Consider the following 21,841-nt stretch of genomic DNA (forward strand, 5'->3'; position numbering starts at 1 on the left):
CTTACAAGCATTCAGTTAACAGGCAGCCTCCCCTCATTCAACATGTGATAAAATGATAACTAGATCACTCATGGGTTTACTGACAATGTATTTATGTTTCATACTTCATATGTTTTAAAATGAAAAATATGTATGTTAGTACTTGCATCAGTTACTTGTTTATGATTTGTGGTAGATTTTTCTTGCTGGAGTTTTATGTATTTACAGCATTTTAAACCACAGTGTGTGTATTTAATGGTAATTGCTTAAAAAATTACAGAACAATTGGTGATTTTTATTCAGATTTTTGGCAGAGCTTGAAGTCTCAGTACAAGTGGAAAAAAATAATCATTTGTTTGAGAAATAAAAAGTGCAACTCTTTTCATTATTACACTGGCAGAAATATGAGCAATTTTCACAGAGAAAAGAAATCAAAATGTGAGGGAAAAGGTTTTGAGAAAGAGGTTCAAGATCTTCTCCACAACTCTAGAAGTAGCGAGCCTTTCTACATTAGCACTCTTGATTTAAAACTGGGATGTGGTCAAAAGTGAAACTTCTTTTAGAATTTCAGCTACTCTCAACTGGACTTTTTCCCAGCATGCAGATTAGGATAATACCCTGTCTGTGTAAAAAGAAAGGTCCACGACTCCAAACAGCAGGAGTGCTGAAGTCAAAACAGTATTGCTTGACAGAACTGAATAAAGAAGCCGGAACGCTGCACTTATTTATTTTTGTTTTTGTTAACAGGAAAGATGTGTCCCATCATACACTTGTATTTATTCCAAGCATCTATCACCTGAGTTTGTGTATGATGTTATATTGCTTGAAGATGATTCTCACAGCCTGAGCTTAAAAGAAGAAATTTCGACTCAATTGAAATGCAAAGACAAAATACTGCATTCCTCTCCCACCTGAGCTTTTATTTAATGAGCCAGATTAAGAAGCTTGCTCTACATTACTGGATCAGAGTCAACATAGTTTGTCCAAGAAACTCAGAGATAAGGGAGAAACAGTTCTTAATCAGGCAAAATTCTCAATAAAATAAATGGGCACTTTGCCCAAGTATGTTCTGCAGAATTTAAAATCATTATGTTTGCCTTGGCTGAGTCTGAAAAAGTGGACTGCTGCTTTTATACCTAAATTTTAAGACAGCTAGCTCAATACAGAAGAGAATAAAAACAAACTTCACCCTTCCTGATGTCAATTTTTATCACGCTTTAATCAACTTGGAATCCCCTGAAGAAAATTCACACAGCAAGTTGGAACAGCATAATCTGAAGCTCCAGTGGGTTTGGATTATGTACAAGGCATTTTACCATTGTGTTAAACTACTTAAAAATATCACAGACCCGTGGACTAGAAATGTGATTATTTTGTCCCCCGTGATTAGAAAATAGCATCTATTTTATAACTGTACAAGTTCCTTTTAAGGGCACAGCCTATCATAACACCACTCAGAAGTATTTATTTTCTTAAAACAGTGGATGTAGTCTGTTTTGCATATTCAACCATTTTCAGTTGAATATGCCTCAGTCTTTTTCTGCTAATTTCATGCTGTCCTGTTGTTCTAAAGATGTTAAAATATCACAGACACTAAAACCTGAAACTCAGTTTACATAGCTTGAAAATTTTTTTCCAGAAATGTTTATCCTTAGACAATACTAAAAAATGTTGTCTATATGCATAAGTAGCTCAAAAGTGGGCCATGACAGACAGTGTCTGTGTAGTATCAGATTATTTCAATGTGCTTAAAACTACTCCTGGCATATCACCCTGCAAACAAAGTAACTCAAGAAGTCAGAGCTGTGTATTTGTTACACAGCTATAGTAGAGCTATGCGTATAAAAGCAGCAGCTTGGCAGCTCAGAGGTTAATGTGGTAATTGTGAGAAGGGACTGAGCTTCAGCTTCTATAATTCTTGCTATTTAAAGTGAATTACTGCTTCTTGTTTAAACCCAGCTATTATTACTCAAGAAGCTGCAAGAGAAGGATGCGTGCCACAGGACAGAAAAAGGTGTTTAGAGATCTTTGCATCTCCTTCAGCTTGTTTGTGGGAGGAAGAAAGAGGGGTTATCACACAAACATGAGAAGACAGATTCAACTCTTGACTACATGCAAAACCATCAGGGAAACAGTTGTGATTTCACAACTACAAAATTAATGAATATGAAATAAGAATTGGGTTCAGATAGCCTTTATTAGAGTAAGTAGAGTTACATGCAGCCCTAACCTAAAAAAAAAAAAAACCAAACTTGGGAGCAAATGATATTAGCATCTTTTTGGCCTTTGTCCATGACTATAAAATGGCATTAATATAAATGTGACTCAGACTTGAGATCCCTGGTCACTATTGTAGCCAAGAGCCTAAGTATATGAAATCTCCTTGGCTCTGCTAAAGGACTAGTGCTAAATTCTGGGAAATGATAACACTGATTCATCTCAAAACAGTCTATATATAACAGCAAGACTAGGCACACATAAAATTATGCACTATCTTGCCCCAAGGTTAGCAACATATTCCTAGTAGAAGCAAGAATGTTATTTTCATTCCCTGCAATCATGTGATAAATAGCTGTAGGGCAGATTCAGCAAGATCTCGAAGGTTATGATTTTACAATATAATGAATGTATGTCTAGCTCTCTGCCACCTGAAAAAGCAGCAAAACAAAGCAGGACTTGTCAGTATTTTGCTTTTGGCAGAAATCAGACATTGTCCAGGACCCTTTATGAGACACACTGCTACTTCTTAACTAGTTTGATTATAACATTCACTCCAATACTTCAACAACTCAGCTTTCCAGAATATGGCATAATTGGAAGCAGCAGCCAGCAGGTATCACATGTGAATGGAAAATGTCTCACACTGAGAAACTACTGACTGTATCAAATATGTGGTCTTGTAGGTAGGTTGATGGGGGAAAATACTGCTAATAAAAGTATATTGCAAATGAGGGGATAGGTGGAACACCTGTACAGGAACACCTGTATATGAGGCAAGCAAATTACCTAGAAAGTTCAGAAGTAGAAAATATCAAAAAAAGTCATTGAGATCAGCTCAAAAATAAAGAGATGAGACAACACAAAGGAGCATTTTAAGAATATAAACCCCAAACCTATGGACAGTTTCAGGAGAAACTTTCAAAAGGTGGAAGACACACACTGAGAAGAACATTCTTAGGAGCAGGCAGACTCAGCTACAGAACAAAAAAATTCAGAGAAGGCAACTCATGCCCAGAACTGCTTACCTCACTTGTAAAGGAACTGACATTTGTTCCTAGTCTACTAGGAACATTTATTGCCAACATGGAGTAGACCATGGATGGAATGTTTTATTCTGATCATGCTTCCTACAAAATACTGTGTTTTAATTTAGTAAAAAAAGAATACAGGCACATCTATACCATTTCCATCACAAAGTAATGGCCTGTGCTGAATTAATGTTTGATTTTGGTGACTCATATTACTCCGCCTTAGGGGGTGACTGAGTTATAGCCATTGTATGCAGCTGCAATCATTGGCAATCCAGCACAGTTTGCAGAACAGTAACACCGACATTGAAGATGTATGAAAATGCATTGGAATTACACCAGATGGTGATGCAAGCCTGGCAGGAACACTTAGGGGTACCTCTGCTAATATCATCAGTATTATATGTGAAAAGCCCAAGGACTTTAATTCAACCACAGGACCAAATTGTATGGTTTTTCCAGATAGTAGGACAGACTCACTTGGCATCAGTTGAGAAGTGTTAAACAACCTAGAGTAAGTACACACATAAATCATATCCTTAAAGGCACCTTACTGCAAGACAGTGCAGCATGATTTCATGCTGAAGTAGGTAAGGCAGTAGAAAATCCTGCTAATGATAAGGTATTGTAGATTCATCTGTACATAGCCAGTAGAGATCAACCCCGAGTGAATTGTTCCAGCTACAGTAAGGTACAAAATACCTTGTCTCCACAAGGATTTTACATTTAGGTAGATATCTCACAACAGCAATCTTGATATAAAACATTTTTTCCTTCAGTGAAGATAGAATCTTAAAAAAATGAGAAAAGGCACATCACATTCAAAGAGTAATGAGTGTACAGCACAGTCCAAATGTAAATGAGGTTAGGTCTACCTTAGTCAATTGCATTGTGCAAAAAGAGACAAAACTGAAATTTCTCCCTTTCTATTTCAAAAGATTTCTAAGAGCAGCAAAATTTACAGAAGAAAATGTCAAACAAATTGGCTTCACAGATAGATAGAGCCATATGATTTCTTTGTGTTTACAAGACTGAATCTTCTGTTGCAAGAGTTAATGCACTTTTTGAAAGTTACTATGGCACGGCTTATAAGCTTCAGGGAGATGTGGTGGCAGTTCAGATTTCATGACAGAATGCTAACTTATCTCTGATACTGAAAAAACTAATGAGGTGCTATATAGTTGCAGAGCAGTGTTACATGCTCAGATATGCAGGCTTTTTTTTTTTGTTTTTCATTATCTGTGTAACTGTATAGACATAAAAGTAATGAAAACCCAAAACAGGCAGCAAAAGCTTAAGGCTTTAAAGCTGGAATAAAATTGTGTCAGTGTTTTCTAAAAGAAATATGATAAATATAAGCAATTTCACAAAAAGCCCCTGATATTCCCACTAGCATTTTCTGCTGGGTCTAAGGTCTCATGAGTAGTGCTTAGGTGAAGATCACAATTAAGCTAACACAGGCAATTTATTCTCATGCTCGTTTTATTCAAGTCAAAGCAATGGCATAATGTTAAGCAGTCTTAAGGATTCTCTTTGTTATGTTTGTTGCCTATGGCTTTTAATTGAAGGTGCTATCACAGCATCCCTATCAGATGCCAAATGTCATGAGCAGTAGCAAGCAGGAGCACACAGTGCAGAGGGCTATCCTGACCCCCAACAATCTTTACTGAGGACAGCAGGATGTAAGATATAACACTTTTCAGTAGCCAGAGGCTTACTGAAATGAATTTCCACAATACTGAATACAACTAAGGCTGCTATTTAGCACTAAGACATGAAAATGTTAAATAATACCGAGTGTGAGACAGTGAATGCAGAGTGTTTTTTAATGTGATCACCACTGATCCAAAGAATGAAAGTTCTAAAATTGGGAATTACTTCTGTGACATACTTTTGACACATAAATATCATAGTTGACAATGAGAAGTACTTTGTCTGGAGGTGTTCTGCAACATCTATAAAGCTTCAGCAGGCACTGAATGGAACTGCTCTACTGAAAAGTGCTCAGCACACTGCTTTGAAGAAGTATACTCAAGGATCACTGACAATCTGTATATCACAGCAGCACTGCCAGCTTTCTTACTAAAGAATAAGTTTTCCAACAAGTTCAGTCATCTTTAAACCATTTTGAAATGTAAAGATATATGAATGTTTTCATCTCTCCTCCCAATCTCCCTTTCAAATTGCTGAACTCAAGAAGCACTATCCAGTTACTGAGTTGCAATCTCCGCTCTTCTGCTTTGTGACTAACATTCTTTTGTTCTTGTTTTCTTTCAGAATCAATTTTCTATCATAAGTCTGTGAGATAGCATGCCTATTACAAATTGTGCCGTATATAAAAGTATGAATGGTCTTATAAAAAGAAAAGACAAAAAAGTGAGCAAATAAAAACATACATGAAATAATTATTTTGTCTACTTTTTTAACTACAACACATATAGAATGGCTTGCTATATTATGCTGCTATACAGATATGCTTCCAAATGTTTCAAATCCTTGAATCTTAAAGACCATGGTTCATTAAAAGTCTTTGTGTGGACACAAGCAGTGTGTGGTTATGAGTTGGGTGTACTAGAACAGATTGTGCATAAAATGTGCCACTTCTGCACTGTGATACTATGTATTTGAGGGTGAAACTCAGATTTCTAATATGTGCATAAATATGTTTTACAAAAATAAGCATTCTCAGAGAATAAAAGAAGAGAAAAAAAAAGAGAAACATGAAAGGACAGAGACAGTATCTCATAAAAGAAAGAGATGTATTTAAGTGTCAGCCAAATGATACTATTTTTCATATCATTTATAGTGGAAGCCTGAAGACTAAAATACTTCACAAGCCATTAGTTTCTTGGTAGTCTGTGATGGATTAGAATATTTCTTAATCAACTGCTAAAGCACAGAAGAGGGCCAAAGCCTAGATTCAGCAAAGCTGAGTGATACTGAAATCCAGAGATGTTCACTGGGGATGCTATCAATAGACACATCACAAAACCATAGAAGTGCATCAGTTTCTCAAACCTCTCAAAAGGCACCTATGCTTTTGTCCATTTCTTAGTCTGGAATTTGGAAAATCACATTAAGAAACAAAAGTTCTGATTTGTACTCAGAGAAGCAGATCAAAACCCCACGAATTTTACAAGATTCAAATTACTTGCTGAAGGTTTTGGAGCCTGCTTTTCCCAGAGGCAGCTTGAAAGCTTACACAGCCCCCCTAAAAGTGATCCTGCCCTACTGGTTATGCCCCTACCTTGGGCTGCATGAGGTTTGTTGCAATGCATTAAAACCACAGTGAGAATGAAGAATAACAAAATCAAATCTATTTAAGTCTCATTCATATTTTCATCTCATTCACACAAAATGGACATTCATAAAATTCATACAGAGAGTCACCTACAGCTCCATTGTCCACCTGGACTGTACCAGTGCTTTCAATAGAATGGGCATTAGAAGCCAAGACTAACAGGATTGGAATGACCTCCCTCCATTATATCAATTTTTCTCATCTGTTACCCCACTAAAGAAAAATACTGCCATTTTTAAGTTTAGGAAAGAAAAACGATGTTGTTAAAAAAAATAAAATGCCAGTCACAGCAGCAGATCACCTATCTTGTCTAATTTTGTACTTCTGTTGATTGACAAGCTGGTGCTCTTGTAGCATACAAAGGCAAAAAATCAGGCGTTCAGTTCAAACTGAAATGTTTGACAGATGTAACAGCTTTCTGCAATGAAACTGATGATATCTCAAATAGCAAAGTCCATCTCCTGTACAGTAGAGAGATTAAATTTCAACAGGCAACGTTTACCGTCCTTAGCAGATGCAGATTTAATTGGGGGGGGGGGGGGGGGAGGGATGTTATTTGGTTGGTTGGTTGTTTTTGTTTGGTTGGGGGTTTTGTTGGTTTTGTTTGCTTCTTATTTATCTATCAGTAGTTAAAAATACAGGCTTTGCAACTGGTACACAGCCTACCTCCTGCTGCTCTGGATGCTGCAGACTTCAACACCATCCATGTTTCAGAGTACCGTTGTCACAAACTGAAGGCAATTTCAAATTCTCTTAGTGGTAACCTAGCATGTCACTGACATTTTGGCCTGTATTTTTGCAATGGTGAAAGTGAGACAATCTGACAACTGACTGAAAATTCCTACTGCTATAGACACATACCTTTTACCAGAGAGGTAAAAGAAACATTTTTACACTATAATGTGAATGGTCTGGACTAAAGTTCACAGAATCAGGTACCAAGGAACACGCATTTCTGAGGAAAGCCAGAAATACTCAGATCAGCATCAAAACAAAATAATTGATGTTTCATTGCACTGTCTTACAAAAATAGATAGATGATGGCCACATAATGATTTAATAAAAAGTAGTGAAACTCTTTCTGCTAATTTGGAAACCTTTGAATATGAGTTGTAATCTAAAGAAGACTTCTCAAGGGCAACTGTGCACATACAGTTTTTGTGCCCACATGCACTATTCAAATAATACCTTCACTTAAAGAAATATATAACCTTAAAACCCTTCTCTTGACCTTGGTGAGAAAAGGAAAGTGAAGAATATGGATCACACCAAATTATACTTTTCCCTGGACATGGGATGCAACTCACTGAGCTGTGTTGTTTAGCTTTGTCACTCAGCTTAAAGCACCGCATTTTCTTCAGGGTGGAGTAAACCACAAACCCACTGAAGTAGACTAGATTTGTCACAAAATTAGAAGTCAAACAAGATGAATCCCACCATAGTCTCAACAGAAGCAAAATGCACTGTGTGCTGAGGCACTACCAGCTATGTGTACTGGTGAAAACTGTACCAATTGTACTTTCTGTGAACATCACGTGCAGAAATAAGGTTAGATACACCATCAGAAGCTGGACACCTGAAGCAATCATGATAATATTCATCACATGCTCTAAGAAGAGGGACTGGAATAACAACAATATTCTCAAAACCTAGCTCACGGAATGGAAAGCTACTAAAACCAGGAGTTAAATATAATTCCCTTTCAGGCTGTGCGGCCTGTCAACACAGGAAGGAGGTGTTATGTTAAAATACATTAGCCTACACCTTTCTCTGAAGCTCCTGCATCCCTTCCTGTAAAATCAAGCTTTTGTGAAAACTCTCTTCCAAAAAATTTTTTGGTAAGAGAAGGTAGACCTCAGTGGTCAAAGCATTTCACCATGAAGCTCAGCAGAGCAGCTACATAGGTCATATGTAGAAACACATGCATCCTATAGAACCTTTACATCAGAAAGACAATTGTTTCCGTAACTTTATGTGTTATGAAGGAGACAGATATTTACATCTAGCAGGCGTAGCCATTTAAGAGATACTACTGCAGGCTACAAATCAACAGAATAGCAAAGAAGAGCAAAAGAATAGCATAGAATTTGGAAGAATAGCAAAATACCATTAATAATTGAAGCATGGTCTTCCTCTTGACTTTTTCAGTGTTTTAAAGGCTCTATGACCTTACAAGGCATAGGCTAAATTAGTTCATTTGATGAAAAATATTGTACAGGCAGATATTTAACATTTTTTAATGATAAAGAAAACCAACAAGAGATTTTTCTTGCTAGTAACACATGAAAGCCTAGGAGGTGATAAGAACATCCTTCAGAACTACAAATGAAGCATCTGGCAATTTCACTGGGAGGAATGAGAGCAAATGAACGAATATCAGTTTCAGGCTACAAAGTATTTTATAAATCAATATCAGTAGTGATTCTCTTTCAGCCTTCAGCCAGTGAGAATATCCGATTTCATTTTCTGGATTGGGAAGAGATGGTTATTTTAAAACCACCTTTCTGCAAACCTGGGGCAGGAAGCAAAGGAAGAAAGCAAAATCCTGCTGATCTTTCCCATTTTATCAGATTCAGCTCAAAATAAAAGGATTTTTAATTCACTTCACTTCTGATTAATTTTACATATTTTTTAGATTTTGGAAATATTATCTCAATATTATCCTATTGTTTTTTATAAAGAAGTTTGCATTAGAAAGAGCTGCAGATGGAAAAAACCAGCAGATTTATCCCAGCTTGGATTCAACTTCAAATGATGAACTGTTACTCTAGAAAAAGGCTCTTTATAATCCTCTTGTAACAGGAAGTGTGCATTTTCTGAACCAACTTTCAAGTAATAATATTAATATTTGCACACCAAAAGTTCAAAGTGACTTTTACAAAAGAAATGGCAAAGCTACAACATCAGGTCATAGGAAACTACATATTCTACACACCAAGAGCTCCTGAATATGAATATTTACAATGAAATGAATAATTACAAGATTTTCTCTCTGGGCAACAGAAGATGCAGGACAACCCATGTCAAGACTTTAAAACAAATCTCCCCCCCCACCACCCTCCACTTCACTTGCTGCAAAAGAAAAAGAAGCAAAAAATGGGTAACTTTTGAGATTGGTACAATTTAAACATCTCAGTACGATCAGAAATCTAATTTTTAACTACCTTTCTCTGTATTATCACATAGAACTCAGAGTATATGCAAAACCCAGAAATTAAATTGGGAATGAAGACCAAATCATTCCAAGATTTGAATGTCCAGATACTTTTAGAAAGATTAACAAGAATTTTTGTACCAAAATTGTAGCAGCCTTTATGTTTTCCTGAAACACAGTGGTCCCAGGAATAATATATACACATGTTTGTACAGCTACAACAATAATGCTGTTCAAAACAATTTATTTTCTTATTTCAAATTTTTGTAATTTCACAACCAGTGAAAAAGTAGCAATATCAATTTAAGTTGTCTTCTGCCAGAAATAGCTATTTCTGCTTCAAGAGAGAGTTTATAGCTCACTAGAAAATAACACACTGCAAGAAAATTATTGCAACTCCTTTAGGAGGAATTTTTTGTATGGTGTTTTAATTGTAAGGGAACACTTAACATGCATTTTGTGTCAAGACTAGCACTTAAAATCTCAGTTAGGTAAGATGCTAAAGCCCCTTACATAGCAAATATCTTTTTAAAAGACAGAAATGAACAAAAGATATTTTCCTCCCCCCATATTGCAGTAAAATATGATAGCATCCATTCATCTCTTATGTACAGTCTGGTAAATCTTTCCACTCAAACGAATGTTATCTCATGTAAACCAGAAATGAACTGATTAAGTGCCCACATCAGTGTACGGGGATAAATAATTTTACATACATTGTGCCAAGGGCTGGGAAGCCAAAGAAATAAAAGAAGGAAAAAATGATACATGATTCTGTGTATGTTCTTTTTCTTCAGTGAAGACATGGACATTACAGAATGTATGCAACATGGCCACACTTGGATAGCAACTAAGGAAACTTATGAGTATAGATTTTACAGACCACCATGATGTTCTGTGAAAGTCGTGATACCAGAATATCAGGTAGCACCTTTAATTCCTGTTAGGTCTTTCAGAACACTTTATGTCCATTCTGTCAGTTAAATCCTATATGTTCAATGCAATTAAATGGTTGAATAAGAAGATACAGCATCTCCTGAACTAAATGAAACTTGAATCCAGCCATTTTTGAACAGAAATTGCCTAGATGAGGATCTATCCATAGGCATTACATACCTGGCCCTTGACAGTATTTGTATAAGATAAACAATATTGAAAAAGTTAGAATCCTAGAACTGATGGAGCAAAATTACTCAGGGCTTGAAACCTGCACTTCAGACAGGTAGACTGTTCCCGTAAAGAGCTGCTGAATGTAAATGGGTCACAGTTTTCATATCTTTAACATCTGTTGTTTATACCCAAGAAAGCACATCAGGGGCAAGAAAATTAATTCCCCAATTGCTGTCAACTGCGTTAGGGAACAGCAATAAACAGCTTACTGTAAGCCTCTAGCTACAATAAAATTGCTGTCAATAAAGTGTGGCTGATATGGTTTTGCTGTGCTAGAAGAAAAGATTCTTTGGAACTGAAAATCTGAAATGGAAACTAAAAAGATTCTCCCTTGTTCCTATATACAAAAGAAAATTATCACAAAATTGCAATAGCATAAAACTCTCAGGATCCAGTTCTCACTCACGTGTGTGGCACAAATTTCTTAGCATATGTGAAACTTTGGCTTTGGATATTCGGGACAGATGAGACTCCAGTGATTCTGATAAAAATCTCATGCACAGGAAACATTTAAAGAGAAATGAAGATTACTAAGCTTTTACTGTCTGATCTGTATACACACAATGTTCCCTACTCTAGTTGAGCACGTCTACCGTCACTATTGAAAATGGTATTATAGCTTAGGGTTATGTTCAGATATCCATTATAGCTCCCAGTTTTTACATGCTCATAACTTTCTGAAAAATTCTTCTTTTCAGCTGAAATTTGCCATGCTTGGTCTCAGCTCAAAGATGGATTTCTTTAGACAGTTCAGTGAAATCTGTTAACCTATTTTTCAGTTATTCAACAATAGAAAAAATACACTGTACATGATCACCATTTCTAATATTTTAGTATACATATACAAATATACAGAACTAGAAAACAATTGAATTTTACATGCAGACACTTTTCCAGATGACTAGTCCTCACCCAAGACTAATATCCATGCTAACACATAAACCAAACTAAGCATACAAAAGAATGTATGTGTTTTTTTATTTATACTAAGTGATGAAACAAGGCCACTAAAAATAATACAGCACCGAGAATTGTGGAATGCTATGGTTACAGAATTTTAATATTTGCAGGTGACGTAAGCTCTGCACTGCTGTTCCAATGCAGATTTCCATCAACTTATGCACCTTGAAATTGCCACTCTCAGCGTATCAAATTAAGAGTCATTAATGTTTTCAGCTTTTCTTTTCTCTTACATAAACTCCAAACTTACAAATTTAAACACTCCAAAGTAAGATAACATCAATTAGATTTGCCACATAAAGCTTAAGTGATGTGCATTGATCAGCAGGAGCCTGGCTACTTGTTTCTTGATCAGGCAAGAAGTCCATTGGCTAAAAAAGGAATAAAGCAATCTCTACAGAGCTTATGTTATTGAGTATAAGATTAAAAATATACTTTAGTATGGAATGTAGTTAATGTGTCATTCGAGCCCCAAATCCCTAATTTCTGCCACTAGAGCACAGAAATACAAGGAGAGTGTTAACATATATTCAGCTTTCCTGAATCTTCTAGAAGTGTGCACATTTCCAAAATTTCTAAATTATCACTTTGATTCAGAAAAGTGCTTATAGTGTGCTTACAACTTTTTCTTGAAGACAACATCTCAAGTCACTTGGACTTTAAGGATCTGCTTCAGTTTTACACATTAAATGAAAGTTAAGCACATGCCTAAATGCATTTTGATTAGGAATGAAGACTGAAGGTTTTGCCCATAACCTATACTGATACATATTTTTAAACCTGTGTTATTTGTCACTGCTGTGCTTTAAATCTGATTAAATGAAGTTGTTATAATTTAAAATTGGGATAACCACAGTAAATTTGCCTTAATTTCTTTTATTATTTAATCTATTGTTAATCTAATGACATTGAGTAGGAGTTTTTGTCTGTTTATTTGCTTTTCAAACGAGGTCTTTCACATAGAAGAATACAACATGTCGTCTTCTTCTGTATTTCTATGTAGCTGTTTGGTGTAATGACTTACTAATTTGAAGCGCATTTTAAAGTTCAATCAAATACTGAAAAGAACACTGATTGAGAAGCCTGCATAGATTTCAGTATTCTTTATGAGTCATAACACTGATTTTGGAAGCTTAGCTATATAAGCTGGTGGTGTGCAACATCCTTTCCATACTCCTAATTATGTGAATTAGCATTTAGAACAATCCCAAGTTCAAGTATTCAAAAATGCTCTTTTCAGAGCATCCACCAGGTTTACTGCAAGATAGGCACTTGAAGGAGGCTTTGGTTTTCATACTGGGTACTTGTGAAACATCAGCCTGTACAATTCAAAGTCACATGTAAAAACTTAACCACAGAATTTCCACTAAATTAATTGATGATTGAACAGAAATTGCCCTCCAAAAAAAAAAAAAAAAAAACTCAAAACCCCACAAACTCCCCCCAAAAAACCTAAGAATTTTTCATTGAGCAATATATTTTAAATTCTAAATGTGTTTTGATTTAAGACCTAGTTCTAACAGATTTCTAGGGCCATGTGCCCAACAAAAGCATCGGAATTTTGCTTGAATGAAGTCCAAGTGCTGACTTATGTCTCAGCTCTTTGCTAATGTAAATGTATCTACAAGACACACTGTGTGTGTGTTTACCTTGAACTAAAAGAAATTGTAAGTAAAGGTGGAGGATGCTAGTATTTCTTAGACATATATTTATCCTATATTTCATCTTTCCTTATCTTAACATCATCCACAACAATTCCCATGCATTTTACAAAACCCACCAAGTTACTGTATATACATAAGTAATGTAACTCAACATTAGATGCAGAGAAATTAGTTATGTTAAACCTGAAGAAAACAGTATAATGCCACAGAACTAAGTATCTCTTCCTAAAGGAATTTGTAAAAATTGTTTTCAGATGCTGTGGCATTAGCACACAGTACTGTTCAGTAAGATCTTTAAATCTGAATACTTTGCTTAAAGGCCATACTCTATCACTATTTTTTTTAAAGACATATGATGGTGTATTTCACTGCTGTGCAAACGAATATTAGCTAAGATGCATCGTAATTTTAGGAATTACAGACAGAAGAACAGGAAGATTGTTGATGATTACTACCATTGATGGTTATACTACTCCTGCCAAAATTGAAAAGGAAGCCTAAAAAGATTACATACTGTAACACTCATCATTGGGAGAAAAAAAACAGAAAGACACTATATTATTCCCCACAGAATAAAAATATACAAACTCAGATTAGGTAACTGTCTACCTAAGAAAGAGTTGTATTTTCATTTACATATAATAATACAGCTTTTTCAGGAAGCAATCCAAATCATGAGTATCTACTGACTTCAAAAAGGATACACTAAGATCTCAGTGAAATTTAAATCAAGTCCATATATAGTTATAATTACAGATATTATTAAATGGAGACCAGGGTATTTAATGTAATTAACACAGGTAACTCTGGAAATACTGCTACTTGTTTTTGTATGGCTGTGGGAGTTTTATCCCCCTCATGTTCAATTTTGCCATGCAGAGCTTACACATTCTGTCAGGTAAAAAATTCTGGGTGTCCCAACTGCCTCTAGATACTATGGGGAGTTAAGTCTGAGTTTTCTGATAGAATTTGGAAATTGATGCCTAAATTAAAATAATCTCAGAACAGAAAAGGAATGTGTGGTTTGGAGGGATAACATTTTGCAACCAAAACTGAGGAGAAAACTTCAGACAAGTAAGCACAGATTTTGCAGAGCTCTTCTATAATTTTTTGGGGGGTTTTGTGATAGCTTTTTTAACTTACGCTGACAATGTGTGTACAGTGCTGTGAGATGGCTTAGGGAGTAGACCCTTCTTAAAAGTCCCTCAGAGAGGTTAGGGGTTTGTGAGATTCTCCTGTGGTGTTTTCAGTGTCTCATAAAGAAGGAGTTGTGCCAGAGCAGTTACTTTAGCAGAGCTGCCTCCAAAGTGCTCGTTTTATTCTTAGCACCTTGTCAGCGTGACACCTCACAGACACGCAAAGCCAAGACGCACTTCTGGGAACGCTCATCACAGCTAAGGCTAACGCAACAACAACAGGATGACTTTGCCCTAAACTTGGCTACCGTCAAAATCCTTTCGCAAGGACAAGCCTAAACGTGCCTCGCTGGGTTCCCTAGGATCCACATCCCTGCCCAACTCACACAAACCACCGTCCATCGGGGGGTTCTGCGAGGAGCACGGACGCGACTCCCAGCACGGACGGTGCCGGCGGGCCCGGGCGCGCTCCCGGGCCCCGCGCGCTCCCGGCCCCCGCAGCCTCCGCAGGGCTGGCGCGGGGCCAGCGCGCGCCGCGCGGTGCCTTGGCGCCACCTACGGGCCGCGCGCGCGCGCGCTCCCGCGGCGCCCGCAAGAGGAGCGCCCGTAAAATGAATTAAGTCAGCACCGCGTTTAAATCTTTATTAGCAAGGAAGTATTAAACCTAAGGAGGAGAAATAAAAAAAAAAAAAAAAAAAAGAAAAAGCAAAAAGCACACCTAATGCTGGATTTGGTTGAAATATGAGTCTCTCAGCTTCTTAATCCCTCTTCATATGGCGTGTTCCACAGTTTAAAATGAGATATGTCAGATCACTTATGCATTACTAAGATGAGGAAATATTTACAATGGGCTGACTTTTTTTTCTTTTTCCTGCATAATTCAGATGTATTCAGAGAACGCATTCCTTTCAAAAGTATGCTTTGGCAATTTTTTTAAAATATGCAGCAAACTGTCTATGCGATACCAACTTTCGTCTATTACAACAAAATCATGTTGAACTCAAACAAGAGGAAGACTTACGTATGGCTTAGTTATATCCTACCAATAAACCACGTGCTTCACTGATGAAGTAGCTTGGAAATTTGGCTGTCTTTGTTAGGGAAAAAAAAATTAACCCTTTTAGTAACACTAACTTAGCAAGGTTCCAAATCAGCTCGAACAGCTGAAATTCAAGCCAACTCTCTTTGAAATTTGAGACAATGTACATATCCCTTCAACCTTGATACAGTCAAATTTCTGACTGAAATTTAGCACATACGGAAACAGTTCTTCAATAAGTTTTACAATTGGACAGTTAAATACTGGGGAGAAAAAAAAAAGTCTTTTTTTTTCACTTTTGCTCATGTGCATGTATGTGCACATGCATAGTCCTCTAACAACCAAAATTCTTGAAAACCCAAAGTATCAGAGGCATTTTGCAAACACATGATTAAGGTCAAGGTTTTTATTTGTTTGTTCTTGTTTTTGGTGTTTGGTTTAGGTTTTTTTTTGTTCCCCCCATAATGTTAACTAAATTAAATTAGCATGAAACAAACAAACAAAAAAAAACAACAAACCCCACAACACAGTGGCACTTTTAATACTGGTTGATCGGGCACTTGTATGCAGTACTTATAGACCAGTAAAAGTGCTCGTTTACCTGTCTGGTGTGTAAGGGGCCCTTTGTCTTGAAGCCTCCTTGGGAACTGCACTCTGAGGCACTGAAGTGATCTGAACTAGTGGAAGAGCGTTTGGAAAGGGTGTCACAACCACCAACAAAGGTGTTGTCCAACGGGAGTTCCTGAATCACATGGTGCTTTTTCACTGAAACTGGAGTGTCAGGTTTGAGATGAAAAGCAGACTGCGGAGAGGCAGACTTGTAATGCTTGGCAAGATCAGGACTGTTAGGCTTAAAGGTTGATGGTGGTGCTGTGCCCCAATCAAATCTTCCTATACTTTGCTCCTCCAGCTCTGCTGGAAGGCTTATTGTCCCGTTGATAGGTTCATGAACTGCATCATCAGGTTTGGACTCCTCAATGGTCACAAAGTTCAAAAGAGAGCTCTTTGGAGATTTCCTTTTCTTCCTTTTCTTTTTCTTGTTTTGCTTGTTTTCCTGATTGGGAGACATCCACTCAGCACCTTGCTTGCTCCTCTGGGCAGCTTTGAATCTGGATGCATGTCGACAACGAACAAGAACCGTGACAAATATCACCACTATGACAACCATGGCACCCGCCACAATAGCGATCATGATTGTGAGATAGTCCTCATTTTGGTAGGGTTGGCTACTGTCCCCTATGTTCCGATCCAAAGGTGTTTCCATAGTCCTGCGTATCAAGTCATAAATGTAAGAGGCATTTCCAGCAGTATCATTTACATATAAAAATACAAGCACAAGAGTATGCAGGGATTTGGGATAACCCAAATCACTTATGTTGACAACTAAGCGATGCAGGCCCACGTCATTAGGAGTTGGTTTTTCTTCCAGAGTGATATTACCTGTCACTGGATCAATCCGAAACAAACCCTTGTTATTGCCGCTTACAATCGTGTACTTCAGCTCAGCGTTCATGCCAGTGTCTATATCCACAGCAAAGACTTCGGCTACCACCGATCCTGGGATTGCTGAGAGTGGCACTAGCTTAAAAGAAGTATTAGAAGGTGGGTAGATGACAACAGGACTGTTATCATTAACATCCATCACGTTTATTGTTACTTTTGCTGTAGAAGAGCGAGGAGGTTGCCCTCCATCCACTGCCTTAACATCAAAGGTGTAAGAGCTCTGCTGTTCTCGATCAAAAGAAACATTGGACTTTATAACTCCAGAGTACGGATCCAGCACAAAGTTTTCATTGTCATTCAGGATGGAAAGGGTCACTGCTTTATTTTCCCCAGCATCTGCATCAGTCACTGTAATCACCCCCACCGTGCTATACTTTGGTAAGTTCTCTGATACGAAAAACTGGAAATGATTGTGAGTAAATTTGGGACTGTTGTCATTTTCATCCAACACAGTAACAATTACAGCTGCCTGACTCTGCAAAGGAGGGGTGCCGTTATCTCGGGCTGTAACAGTGAAAATGAAACGTTCCTGCTCTTCTCTGTCAAAAACTCTGGAGGCTGTCAAAACTCCTGTCTTTCGATCCAGATCGAAAAAGGAGGCATTAGGACCAAGCTGATAAACAATGTCTGCATTTTTCCCACTGTCTTCATCTGTGGCACTAATAGTTGTTAAGTATAGACCACGCCGGTTGTTTTCTGAAACTGACAGCTCAATTACAGGCTGGCTGAAAATCGGAGGGTTGTCATTTTCATCCTCCAGCTTAACTCTTACCAGGGCAGTCTGGTTCAAGCTGGGCTTGCCAGAATCAGAAGCCACAATTTTAAAGCTGAATTCTTTGGTGCCCTCATAGTCCAACAAGGAAGAGGTCTCTAACAAATACTGGTTGTCGTAAACTGCTTTCAAGTGGAAGGGGACCTCTCTCTCAATGAAACAGATCACTTTGCCATTCACATCAGTGTCCTTATCTGAAACCGTAATTAGGGCAATCTTTGTATTGATGGGATCTTTCTCAGATAAGTACACTGTGCCATTGATGGGACTTATTATGTACCTGAGGTCTATGTTAGGAGGGTTATCATTTACATCAGTGACATTGATGGTGACAGTTGCCCGGGCTGGTGTAGAGCTACCATCACTAGCCAGCACTGTCACTTTGTGAATAGCAGTCTCTTCTCGATCTAAGGACCTCTGAACTGTAATCAGCCCTGTGGTGTTGTTTAAAGCAAAAAATCTTTTGGTTGCAGGGGCGACTTGGGCACCAAAAATATATCTGATTTCTGCATTGCTTCCTATATCAGCATCTGTAGCATGAAGCTGAATTACAGAGGTGCCTACAGGGGCATTCTCTGGTATATGGACCTCTACTTGGCTCTCTTTAAAGACTGGCCTGTTATCATTGACATCACTTACTGTGACTTGCAGGATAGCTGTGCTGGATTTCTGGGGGGTACCTCCATCCTCCACTTTGATTTTCATCACGTAGGTGTCCTTTTGCTCTCTGTCCAAGTTCTGCTGCACAATCAGCTGAGGCCATTTCTCCCCTTCTGGAGTTTCTACAATATCCAGTCCAAAGACACTCTGCCCATTTAACAACTCATAATGCTGCACACCATTGAAACCTGTGTCAGGATCTGTTGCTGATGGGATTGGAAAGCGACTGTTGATCAGAGTGTTTTCTGGGATGGAGATATTGATGACAGGGGATGGAAACATAGGCGCATTGTCATTAGTATCCTTTACAATGATTTTTATTTTGATCAGCCTAAAAAAGTCATTGGGGAGAATCACCACTTCAAGTTCAAAGAAACACTCATTTTCTTCTGCATAGGAAGCTCCAGCACATAGTTTTTCTCTGTCTATTCTGTTAGATGTTGTAAAGATTTCCCCCGTGTTACTGGACACTTTGACCAGAGGTGCATCCCCTGCTTTAGACACCAGTCTGTAGACAAGGCTGGCACTGGTCCCTGTGGCAGCATTGATATGAGAAATGTTCAGGTCCTTTGGTATGTTCCCTATGGGCACGTTTTCAGGCAGCTCCTCTCTAATAGTGTAAATAAGTTCTTGAGCTATAGCAGAATCCAGCCTTAAACAGGCAATCAAAGCGGCCAACAGGTAAAAATCCCTCAGGTCCATGATAATGTTTTTATTCTCTTTCCACGGATTTTAGGACTTAAAGGTTTCCAGAGAGGAATGATGCGCGATTTGCAAGAGGAGGCATGCATGGACTGCAGGATGCATTACATCTCATTTCTTATTTGGAGACATCACTGTCAACACAACCACACAGAACAGCATTATTGTTTTTTTAGGCATGATAAATCTACAATCTCCAACTACTACTTCTTTTTGCAATGCATGCTTCCAGCAGTACATTTTCCTACTGCTCCCTTTTACAAGCAAGCCCTCTGGACAAATGCACCAATATCCCATCGGCTGCATTTGCTCAGAGCACGAATGAAAATAACTACTTGCAGGATTAAGGGCAGCTACTGTTTCCACACGTACTTTCTGAATAATTTCTTGGTACACCGTGTAATCCCTAAAGTGCATTCCCCCTCTACCCTCCTCCACCCAGTCATTGGTACAAGTAAAAAACCTTCCCGGACTACTTCTAGATTCTAACTGCTCTGCCAGCTGCCAAATGTAATTTGCTGTTTGCTTCCATATGTATTTCTTAGCTCTTGCTAACCAGATTTTTCTCTGCTCGCTGTGCCTCACATGCCCCTCTATAGCTATCGTACTGGGAAATAACCACCCGGACATGCTGCTGCTGCAGCAGTCGTCACTGGCTACTTCACATCCCTGTTAACTGATGAGACAATAACAGGACTTACAGTTTCTTACACTCTCAGCTCAATGTTTCTTCTCCAGATGTTGGATACTTCTCCTTCTGTTTAATAACCTAAAACTTTATTTTTTTTTTAAACACAGTCTAAATCAGGAGGCTGGAAATTCCAAATGTAACTTAGAAGCAGGAAGCATGTTTACAGAGGGGGGGAATATACATTTTCTGATGATATGAGGAGGAAAAAAGGTGCAGCCTTTCCCCACTGACACTGGTCTCCCTTCAGGATGATATTAGCAGCTGCCACATATAAATACTGCAGACTAATAATGCAGGTGGAAGAAAAAAAAAAAAAAAAAGGAAAGCGACTGACAGACTTCTGTTTGCATGCACTGCTAACCGCACATTATCGGGGTGCAAGGCTCCCAGCACCTACAGTTTGACAGAACTAGGCAGCCCCGACACTAATCTTATCTGCATTAAGCTGCACGGTAACTGATGCCTGTGATTACTTCCAGCAGAGTAATGCAGGTAGGGATGCAGAGACAGCGTGTAGGTGAGCCTTTCCCACCAACACCAACAGAATCCCAAACACTGATTCTTCCCCTAGATAAATATACTGTGTGCTGGCTTTTTTTTTTTTTTTTCTTTAAAGGAAATGCATCCCAGCTTAAGGGTAACTTTGCACTTACGTTAGTTGTCTACCTTTGACGATCTGCTGCAGCTAAGCAATGATCTCTTCCAGCAGATACAGCACAATGCATCTGGTAAACCACCAGTTTTGGAAAAATCAGCAGCAGCCAAACGCTTCCTCCTCGAGATATGTGTTGCTTCGGGGTGGCAAATTATCAACTCCAGGGAACAAATTCACAGTTCTGTCGTTAGTCATCCTCTCCACGTTTCATTCCTGTGAAGCGGGGATCCTTTGGGCGCCTAACGTGCACGCAACAACCCAAACAAACAGCAAGAGAAAAATCCGGTGCACTTCTTAGAGCGGGGGTATTTTCCACTCTTCACTGCACACCATTCCCGTCCCTCTCTCGGCAGAGCAGAGGCAGCTACATGAAGTCTGCAACTTCTGACTGGAAATGGCAAGAGTTGGTCTGACGGTGCTTCTCCCTCTTTAGCTCTGGGGTGACAGTTGCCCAAAAAAAAAAAAAAAATTAAAAAAAAATCAAAAAAAGAAATCCTAATAGGTTATTGCTTTAGTGACGGGAGGAAGCGGCGGCGCTTTCCCTCCTCCCTCCCTCCTTCCCTCCCTCCCTCCTCCCTCCCAGCCTCTCTCCCTCACATACGCTCTCTCCTTCTCCCTCTCTCTCTCTGAACTGAAATTCTTGATATAACTCTCAATAAGCCCAGAGGGAGGGTGGGAGCGGAGCGAGGCCACCCCTCCCGCCGCACCGCATTGGCCCGCGCCGGCGGGGGCGGTGGATGGCGGAGCGCGGCCGCGGCATTGGCCGCCGGGCACGTCGCTCCCCGGCCCGGCCGGGCGGGAGGGGGCTGCGCGCCGCGCGGAGGGGACCGGCGGGGCCGGGGGGACGCGGGGACGCGGCGGGGACGCGGCGGGAGCAGCGGGGCGTTCCGCGGGAGGAGCGCGGCGGACACGGGCGGGCGGAGGGCGGGCGAGCGCTCCGCGGTCGAGGGCGCGCAGAGGGCGGAAAGCAGCGCCGGGTTTGCGCGTGGCTGAGGGGTAGTTGGGGAATAAGGGCTCGGGGTGCGTTTGGGTTGGCGGCGCGGTGTGAGGTTTTGCGGGGCGGGAGATGCCTCAGTGCGTGCTCGGTGTCGCTTGCGCGGGGCAGCGCGACCGCCCGTGGTGCGATGCGGGCCCGGCGCGGAGCGCAGCGCTGGCCGTGGGGCCGCCGCCCGGCGCCGCGCAGGTTCGGAGGCAATCGCCTTCCCCG

At 39.4% G+C, this 21,841-nt stretch overlaps 1 protein-coding gene across 6 annotated transcripts in view; it reads right to left on the reverse strand.

Moving 5' to 3' along the window:
- Positions 1 to 21,248, reverse strand: part of PCDH9 (protocadherin 9) — a 664,951-nt gene extending 643,703 nt beyond the window's left edge. For all 6 annotated transcript variants that reach the window (XM_066545056.1, XM_066545055.1, XM_066545054.1 and 3 more), the window contains exons 1-3: positions 21,236 to 21,248; positions 20,633 to 21,069; positions 16,253 to 19,422 (exon numbers count right to left, since the gene is read on the reverse strand). In XM_066545056.1, the coding sequence (XP_066401153.1) occupies positions 16,253 to 19,288 (3,036 nt within the window). In that variant the 5' untranslated portion in view covers positions 19,289 to 19,422; positions 20,633 to 21,069; positions 21,236 to 21,248. The remainder of the gene's footprint in view (positions 1 to 16,252; positions 19,423 to 20,632; positions 21,070 to 21,235) is intronic.
- Between the last annotated feature and the right edge of the window lie 593 nt (positions 21,249 to 21,841).

The sequence above is a fragment of the Molothrus aeneus genome, chromosome 2 (assembly GCF_037042795.1).
Source record: "Molothrus aeneus isolate 106 chromosome 2, BPBGC_Maene_1.0, whole genome shotgun sequence".
Lineage (NCBI taxonomy): Eukaryota > Metazoa > Chordata > Aves > Passeriformes > Icteridae > Molothrus > Molothrus aeneus.